Here is a 9716-nt window from a genome sequence, read left to right as displayed (position 1 = left end):
AGATCAGAAGCATGGACCAAGTACATTATAGAAGCATTGCACTGATTTAACATTTAACTTGTGCATTTATATGGAACACTATCCACTCTCTTATCTTATCATCTCACTAAAGGCTTAATTCTCAAACGTTCCACAAATAGAAACCACGATCACCGGTGATCGTGACAACCGCCCCTTTTTCATAATCCCATTTTGCGGTAAAAAATCGCCAGATTATGTGTTGAAACTATTATTTTATTATAAAAGAATGATTTTCATTTAATAATTCATCACAATTATGTTAAAAATGTAAAAAAATGTTACGAAATAACGAGAGATACGAAAGCTAGGTTGCTAACGACTCCATCCGTTACCTTCGATCCGCCATTTTGTTTCGGGAAATCTTTCTACAACTCCAACTCACAATTTATCAAATTTATATTATTTAAACTTTTTGCACCATGGCAAATCTCAAAGAGTCTGAAATTTATGACATCCTCTTCAACGTGGATGTAAGTGATGACGAGGATGATGATGAAATTGAGTCCGAATGGTCTCAAGAATTCGACCTGCCGTACTCGCCAAATATGGGATCTGACAGTGAGAACGACGAGTAAGTATTTTTCAGAAATCTTCTCAAAGTAACATCAAACGATCACATAATGCCCATGATATGTATATTTTATTCAACTTAATTATCTATTTCATTAATATAGTGCAAAAAGTTTTTTTTTTTTTTTTTTTTGGTTTATAATTGTATTTATGAAGTGCTTGAGTTTGACTAGGACGAGTGAAGTGTGTGTTGAAAATGTAAACAAACATGGAGGTCAGAAGACGGTTAGTTCGGCCACTTGAATGAGATATAGAAATGATTTGTATGTCTTGATTTGATGTGTCGACAGTTTGTATTATAAAATATTGTTCTTTTTTCTTTCTTCTAGCGAGATTCTTATTCCGTGTGAGGACTGTGGGAATGAAACTGGGAGACATGCACAAGTCCCTACTCCTACTGATGATACTGACACTGCCACTGCCACAACTAGTTCTGCTTGTCAAAGAAAAAGGTGAGAACTGACCTGATATTTAGTTGTTCTTATAGAGCATTTATATTCATATTGACTGTTTTGTGTTTTCTGATGTATTATTGTTGATATTATGTTATATATTCAGTTTTGGGTCTACAGGAACATTATTTATAGTATTTTTACTCTACTCAACTCTATGTCAAGAAATATTATTCCAGAACTAGTGTGTGATGTAAAAAAGGGAGAGTGATAAAATATTTTGATATTTTATATTTATATGTGTAATTAATTGCTTTCTCCTTTCAGAATTATTTTTCATTTCCTTTGTTTTCAAAGTACTTCTTTTTATTTTAATTCTTGTTATTATTATTTTCTTCAGGCGTTCGGATCATGATGAAATCCCTGGCCCATCACAGCCGAAGAAACTATGTGTGGATGGTGGTCCCGAGAACAAAGTGCCACCTTTTCTCCCTGAGCGAGTCCCTGGTCCACGCCTGCCTGATACGGTGACTCGCTTAGATCACCGAAAATTTTTAACGCCTTTAGATTTTTTTAGTTTGTTTTTTACTCAAGAACTGTTGTCTTTGTTTTGTGAGTGGACAAATGATTATGCGAGTATGTGTGTGGATTCGAAACCGACGTTGTATAAGAGGTGGAAGGATGAACCTGTGAATGTGGATGAAATGTATAGATTTATTGGTTTGTTGATGTACATGAGTTGTGTGAAAGTGGAGCGTGTTACTTTATATTGGTGTGAGGAGACATTGTTGAATGGTTTGTGGGCGCGTCGGTTTTTGTCAATTTGGCGTTATAAATGTCTTATGAGTTTTTTAAAAATAAGTAATTTTAGAACAGAAAATAGAGATGATAAATTATGTAAAGCTAGATTTATGATGGATTATATTCGTAGAAAATGTATGAAATTGTTTCAACCTTATCAGAATATTTCAATAGATGAGAGGATGGTTAAAAATAAGGGAAGGTATAGCTTTAGAATGTATATGAAGGACAAGCCAACAAAGTGGGGAATGAAATTGTGGGTTTTAGCAGATTCAAAGACAGGGTATACACACAATTTTGATGTTTATTTGGGTAAGGTAGGGGGTAATACAACAAATGGTTTAGCTTATAATGTGGTTATGCAGTTGCTTGTTGGCTTGTTCAATCAAGGATATCATTTATATGTGGATAATTTTTATACTAGTGATCAACTTTTTAAAGATTTGGTTGTGAAGAATGTGAGAGCTTGTGGGACAATAATAGTTAATCGAAAAGGATTTCCAGTTAGTCTAAAGAACGTTAGAGAATGGGAAAAGAGGGTTAAGAGGGGGGAGTTTAGATGGCATAGGGATGGTGATATTTTAGCTTTACAGTGGAAAGATAATAAGACAGTTTCATTTATATCTACAATACATGATGCAAATAAGGAGGCAGTAGTACAACGTAGGAGTAAAGATAATGGGGTTTTCAGAAAATTAGATGTTGCACAGCCTGAATTAGTTAAAGATTACAATAAGAATATGAATGGGGTAGATTTGTCTGATCAACTTATTGGGAAATATAATAGTCTTAGAAAAACACACAAGTGGTGGAAAAGTTTATTTTTTCATTTTATTGACATTGCTAGGGTTAATAGTTATATTCTGTTCAAAGAATATAGAGCTAGGCATAGTGATATTGAAGAATTACAGAGACCAAAACAGTATAATCAGTTAGATTTTACTCTGGAGTTAGCCAGGCAGTTAGGCGGGATAGATGATCTAGAGGGTCCACCACTTGCTTTAAATACAAATTGTAATTGTAAATGTAAAAGTAAATCTAAAGCAAATAGCAGGAATAGTGATAATAATGATATAGATGAAGAAATTAAGTTAATCCATCCAATTTTACCAGATGCTTCTTCAAATTCAAGGGGTGATTGTAGGTTATGCTTAGATAGGGGGAAAGTACAGAAAACTAGACATAGGTGTTTATATTGTAAAAAATGGTTTTGTTTACAGCCGGATAGAAAATGTATGTTGTGGTATCATACAGTTCTTGAGTAAATTATTTGATTTATTATTGTATTTTAAAATGCTCTTTGTTTTTTAAATGTTAAATTGTCTGTATATTTTATTTTATTTTGTTAAGGTACTGTTACTGTGAAATTAAAATATTTTCGCACTCTGCGAATAATCATTCGTTTTCGCTCTTTGCGGAAAAAAAAATACTATTCGCTCTCTGCGAATACATTTACATATATAAATAAATATATATGTATACTGAAGTCCTTTATTATATTTATCCATGTATTATCAATTGTATCAGTAAGAAGGAACTTGTGTATTTTTTTGGTGTGTATAGTTCAGTCTTTGCACTAAACAAGTGACACACAAGTGAATTTTAAAATAATTATATAATTTTACTTTTGTAATGGAATTATTACCCCAAAACCTTTTCACCATGTTGAAATGTCTTCTTGTATCATGTGTTTAGGTCTGTTGACCAAGATATATCCAAAATATGCCAAAGAAATGCTGACATAAGCAATTTAGAGACATTTTTGTGAACATGTAAAAATTATTGGATTATGCCCCTTGTTTGAGTAAATGTGTGGATACATTTGAGACCCCACCAGATGCTCAATTTATGCATTACATACTTGAGTTTTGCATAAAAGTTGTAAGACATGATGTATTTTTAGAAAATAAACTTGTTTTGATCATAATTTTGAACAGTTATTTTTTTCCTTCTTGGCATTTGCAGAAAATGCAGTTTTTACTTGAAAATTTGAGACCCTACCTTGACACATAAATCATATTTGTGTCCAGGAAAGTGCCTTGAAATTATAAAAAACTTTAAGAATGTGAAACTAAAACATCTGACGAGCAAATTGATATATAACATGCCAGCATTAGCGCACAGTGAGTGAGTTCAGGGTATCCTAATGTACCTGCACCCCCTCCATTTACAATTTTTGCTCAAAACAGTGGAACGTTTGAGAGTTAATATAGGAATTATCCTTTAAATGCCTTATACAATAGTTTATAATTACAGAATCTCATATATAGCTTGCATTGTATCGTTCACAGACAGTTTTACACAACTTTGAATGTCAGGAAAAATGTATCAATACGGCAATGTAAAATCGAGATATACTATCATAGAATACTGGTAATTGAAAACTGGTCAAGGTCGAATGAACTAAACGTGTCCAAATCTCTCTCTTTACACCGCCATGGAATTTTGGAGAAATCGGAATAGATAGTATGCGCTTGGCTAAGAAGCTCATAACATTGCCATCCGGAAGTATAAAGGACCAACACACAAAACTGTGTGTATCCATGAACGTTTATAGTCAGGTTAATGCAGCTCAGTGAGCATTACTCATAAACGCGGATGGCAAAAAACAATAACAAAGACCTGAGTGACGTCATCTTTGAACTATCTATAGATAGAATGCGCTTGGCCAAGGAGTTCACAACATTGCCATCCGGAAGTATAACGGACCAACACACAAACTCTGTGTAACCATGAACTTTTATAGTCTTGTTAATACAGTTTAGTGAGAACAACTCACAAACGCGGATGGCAAAAACAATAACAAAGGCCTGAGTGACGTCATCTGCATACTATCTATAGAATAACATTGCTCTCACACTTTGAAAATATAAACAAACCGTTTAAACATTTTTGATCAGAAAATTTGTCCTTTAAAAATTGATCGAAAAATATTGACCCTCATCTTTTCAAACGTTTGAGAGTTTTTTGATAAGATCAGGGTTATTTTTTAATCGATTAATATTTGAAGGAAGAATTTTCTGGCAAAATCTTAAAACGTGTAGTTCATTTTTTTTCAAATTACGAAGATATCTTATTATTCATAGCAAAAGGACGTATCGAAGCTGATCTAAATTCCCAAATAAGTTATGCTGACCTAACATGGAATAAAATATTATGATCATTAGCATTTCGGGATGATTAAAGATAATGAATGAATGAATGAATGAATGAATGAATGAATGAATGAATGAATGAATGAATGAATGAATGAATGAATAATAATAATAATAATAATAATAATAATAATAATAATAATAATAATAATAATAATAATAACAATAATAATAATAATAATAATAATAATAATAATAATAATAATAACAATAATAATAATAGAGCACATTTGTGAAGCATGATTCCACTCACACTCAAACACTTACACGCACGTGCGCGCGCACGCGCACACATACACACAATAATAATGGAGTACAATAGCTCTCTTAAAATACATTTTTCCCAGTTATTACGTACGTTCCGTCTAAAAACTGAATTATGTCGGGGTAGTTTAGATGCTATAAATTGAATTTAAGTTCATAGATATGAATTTGTGTTAAGTTGAAGATTATTGAAAACATGAAGACAAAATAGATATCGGTCTTAGCTTAGAGTTACAAAAACAAAAACTATGGAATTTCTGGTCATTTTCTAGTAAAACATTGATTTTTAAACAATTCTGGTTCACCCGGGAAATGCACAAGTTTTTTTTTAACCCGTTAGCTGTCTTACTGTGGAGAAAAACAAGTATTTATAAATTTGGCCAGAAAACTCGTCCCTAAAATATCGATCGATTTAAATGATCCTCATCTTGGCAAAAACTCTCAAACCTGGGACTTAGCGATTGTCTTTATTTTGTCTAACATACGCATTTTTTAAAAACTAACAGATTTTGCGCGTAATGATTCCTGAGCACAAGGATAATTCTTAATGTCAAGTCGTTCAAATCAAGAATCGATCATTGTAAAATACAGTTTAATAAGTAATAATATCGATACTATGGAATTAGATAAATTTTTCACATTTTTCGCTAGCCGGATATAAAACTATGCGTCGAACGTTTATCGTCTGATTGATATAATCTAGTAGAACTTATAATTTTTTTAAAAACCCGGCTGTCTAAAAACAATAACAAAGAGGTGAGTGGCGTCGGTTTCGTTCCTTCTATAGGTGATGTCATTGGGGGGAGGGGGGGGGGGGTAACAATAAGAGTGTTGAACTCGTGCGTTTATGAAATTTCGAACGCGAACCCAATACCTGCGAGAAATTTGGAGCACGCGTTGGGTGCTCGTTCGAATTTTCACACGCAAGAATTCGAGAATCGTATAGTATAGATAGTTCGAAGTTGACGTCACTCAGGTCTTTGTTATTGTTTTTTGCTATCCGCGTTTATGAGAAATGCTCACTGAACTGTATTAACCCGTCTATAAACATTCATGGATACACACAGTTTTGTGTGTTATGAGCATCTTAGCCAAATGCATACTATCTATATTATATTATACTACATTACCTGCGAGTTGTTCCTCTGTCGGATTAGAAGTCGTCTGTGAACGAAAGGAAAACAAAACAAATTAGACATTATCTAATTGGAGAAAAAAATAGATACCAATACTCGAAGCCTTTTCTTTAAAATTCGGACTAAGTTATGTTGCACCTGGTTTTAATTGTAGCTGCACTTGCTTTTAATTGTAGCTGCACTTGGTTTTAATTGTAGCTGCACTTGTTTTTAATTGTAGCCGCACTTGGTTTTAATTGTAGCTGCACTTGGTTTTAATTGTAGCTGCAGTTGGTTTTAATTGAAGCTGCACTTGGTTTTAATTGAAGCTGCACTTGGTTTTCAGAAATCTTCTCTAAACCATCAATACTTCGACTATCCTCTTAACCAGTTAACTGCAGTACCCTAGAAAGACGAGTATTTAAAATTTGACCAGAAAAGTCGTCCTACAAATACGGATCGATTGAAATGATGCTCATCTTTGCAAAAACTGTCAAACCTGGGACCGTGAAGGACTGACTTAATGATTATTTTGTTCTTGACTTTAGGTGGGACAGCATTGGATGTTCAAAAAGGTTATATAAAAAAAAAAATAAATAAATAAATACGGACCTATGTAGCGTCTGGTCAGACCGAATTTCTCATAATTTAATGTGCGGCTATGAGGTCTTGTGGTATGACATTCGCTTTCGGATCGGAAGGTCCTGGGTTCGAGCCTCGCGCTCGGCGCATAGTTGAGTCCTTGGAAAGGGCTCTTTACTCACATTCTCTCACCGTACTCAGGTGTAAAATGAGTACCTGGCCGTTAACAGCGTTGTCTTTGTCCGAAAATTTGTAATATCGCCTAACAGGCGTCAGTCCCGTCCTACATGTTAAATGTTGCTGTTGACCAGGGATCCCTTGTAAAGCGCTTTGAGCACATTTAGTGGATATTGCGCTATGTAAAAAAGCTCGTTGACCCATTACGTCATTCTGAAGGACACAAAGTAAATGCTCCCATACTCTGAATAGAATACAAAACACAAACATGTATTTAAAACTTGGCCAGAAAACTCGTCATTTATAATCACGATCAATTAAAACGACATTCAAAGTGGCAAAAACTCTAAACTCACTCAATCCTAGAGATTTGTGCTACATTTCAAAGTTTGTAAAAAAATGTATTAAAGATGAGCATGTATATAGATAGTTTTATTCAACTACAATTAACATGCAACCCCCCCCCCCAAAAAAAAAAAAAAAAAAAACAACAAAAAAAAAAAAAAAACAACAAAAAAACAACAACACAAAAACCCCAAAACATTAGATTTGATGCTACGCCTATAACTTGTTTCGGAATAATGTAATGAATAGGCATGGGGTAAAAGTAACCCGGGTAAACTTCGGATATAGTCGGTGTTATGGTTGAGAGAGTTAAGCCTGGGATTTCGCAAGTTGAGAGTTTTTGCCAAGATGGCCATTTCAATTGATCGATGTTTTGAAGGACGAGTTTTCTGGCCCAAAATATGTAACGTTTTTCTTTTCAGATCGAGGGCAGAATGGAGGTTAAATTCAAATTACAGAATGGGAGCGATCTATAGATAGTATGCAGATGACGTCACTCAGGCCTTTGTTATTGTTTTTGCCATCCGCGTTTGTGAGTTGTTCTCACTAAACTGTATTAACCAGACTATAAAAGTTCATGGTTACACAGAGTTTGTGTGTTGGTCCGTTATACTTCCGGATGGCAATGTTGTGAACTCCTTGGCCAAGCGCATTCTATCTATAGATAGTTCGAAGATGAAGTCACTCATGTCTTTGTTTTTGTTTTATGCAATCCGCGTTTATGAGTAATGCTCACTGAACTGTATTAACCCGACTATAAACGTTTATGGATACACACAGTTTTGTGTGTTGGTCCGTTACACTTCCGGATGGCAATGTTATGAGCTTCTTAGCCAAGCGCATACAATCTATAGTCTGGGTAATACAGTTTAGTGAGCATTACTCATAAACGCGGATGGCAAAAAAGCAATAACAAAGACCTGAGTGACGTCATCTTCGAACTATCTATAGATAGTATGCAGATGACGTCACTCAGGCCTTTGTTATTGTTTTTTGCCATCCGCGTTTATGAGTAATTTTTACTAAACTGTATTAACCTGACTATAAACGATCGTGGTTACACACAGGTTGTGTGTTGGTCCGTTATACTTCCGGCTGGCAATGTTATGAGCTTCTCAGCCAAGCGCATACTATCTATATTCTTGTTTTCGTCCAACCAAGTCATCAACGAACATGATTTGTTGCTGTCCAACGAGTGGACATTTCTGAACAAATGTAAACACGCTGCTTTGTTTGTAAAAGTTGTAAACATACCCATGTGTCAAGCTGAACAAAATAACCAATCGTGATGTTAGATATTTCAAAAGCTGTGAACACTTTTCACTATGTGGGTCATTTTGAACACACTGTGCAATGTGACCAATGACCTCGAGCACATGGACATGTAATATTGATAGTATGCGCTTGGCTCAGAAGCTCATAACATTGCCATCCGGAAGTATAACGGACCAACTCACAAAACTCTGTGTATCCATGAACGTTTATAGTCAGGTTAACACAGTTCAGTGAGCATAACTCATAAACGCGGATGGCAAAAAACAATAACAAAGACCTGAGTGACGTCATCTTCGAACTATCTATAGACCATGCCCATTAGGGAAGTTCTTTTTTTGTTTGTTTGAAATTTAAGAAATAAAAGTCCGTGTCGTTAATGAATATGATGCCATTTATCTTAATTCAAGTTATTGTATGAATTATGCTAAAATCTCAATCTTAAGTTTTGGGTTCATCTAGACATAATACAACTAACCAGTAGATTTTTGATCAATCAAAAATGGAATTTGTGACACACCTTAAATACGTGCTCGGACATAGTTGGTTGTTTATACACAATAACATGAATGATATCGACCCCTCTCACTGATAATTGGATTCAATAGTTTGATGTCACGTCGCCCAGCAACGACGGCCATCGTGGTTCTAAACAAAGAAAATCTGCACTTTTTATTCTTCATGCTTGTTAGAACTTTTCATATGTCTTGTGATCAGAATGTGTAAAAGTCAAAATATGATCAGATTTATAATGTTTTTTTTTTCCTCCTCTGGATACGCTTTTAAGCTCGTCGGAGAAATATTTCATAAGGGCGTCCGCCATTGTTCCGATAGTTTAGAGCCAGTTATTTAGTTACCATGCGTCATTACGTAGGAAGTGACGTTACGACTGTTGAAGCGTATTGTCTTTGTTTTTATACTGCCAAATAGGTGACTAGTAATAACACGATTTTTAAGATCATATTATAAATGTTTAAGTTTACACATAGTTTTCTGTGTTGCTTCGATTGATAGTATGCGCT

The 9716-nt window shown here is 34.5% G+C and overlaps 1 protein-coding gene across 2 annotated transcripts in view; it reads right to left on the bottom strand.

Moving 5' to 3' along the window:
• LOC144969349 (calmodulin-like) overlaps window positions 1-9716 on the bottom strand; it is a 98373-nt gene that overhangs the window by 24502 nt on the left and 64155 nt on the right. For both annotated transcript variants that reach the window (XM_078908464.1, XM_078908459.1), the window contains exon 3: window positions 6334-6367. In XM_078908464.1, coding sequence (XP_078764590.1) covers window positions 6334-6367 — 34 coding nt within the window. The remainder of the gene's footprint in view (window positions 1-6333; window positions 6368-9716) is intronic.

This window comes from Berghia stephanieae, chromosome 1 (assembly GCF_034508935.2).
Source record: "Berghia stephanieae isolate SIO BIC M18660-M18661 chromosome 1, UCSD_Bste_1.3, whole genome shotgun sequence".
Taxonomy (NCBI): domain Eukaryota; kingdom Metazoa; phylum Mollusca; class Gastropoda; order Nudibranchia; family Aeolidiidae; genus Berghia; species Berghia stephanieae.
Note: the sequence above shows the minus strand (reverse complement) of the source record. Positions and strands in the feature narration are given on the sequence as shown.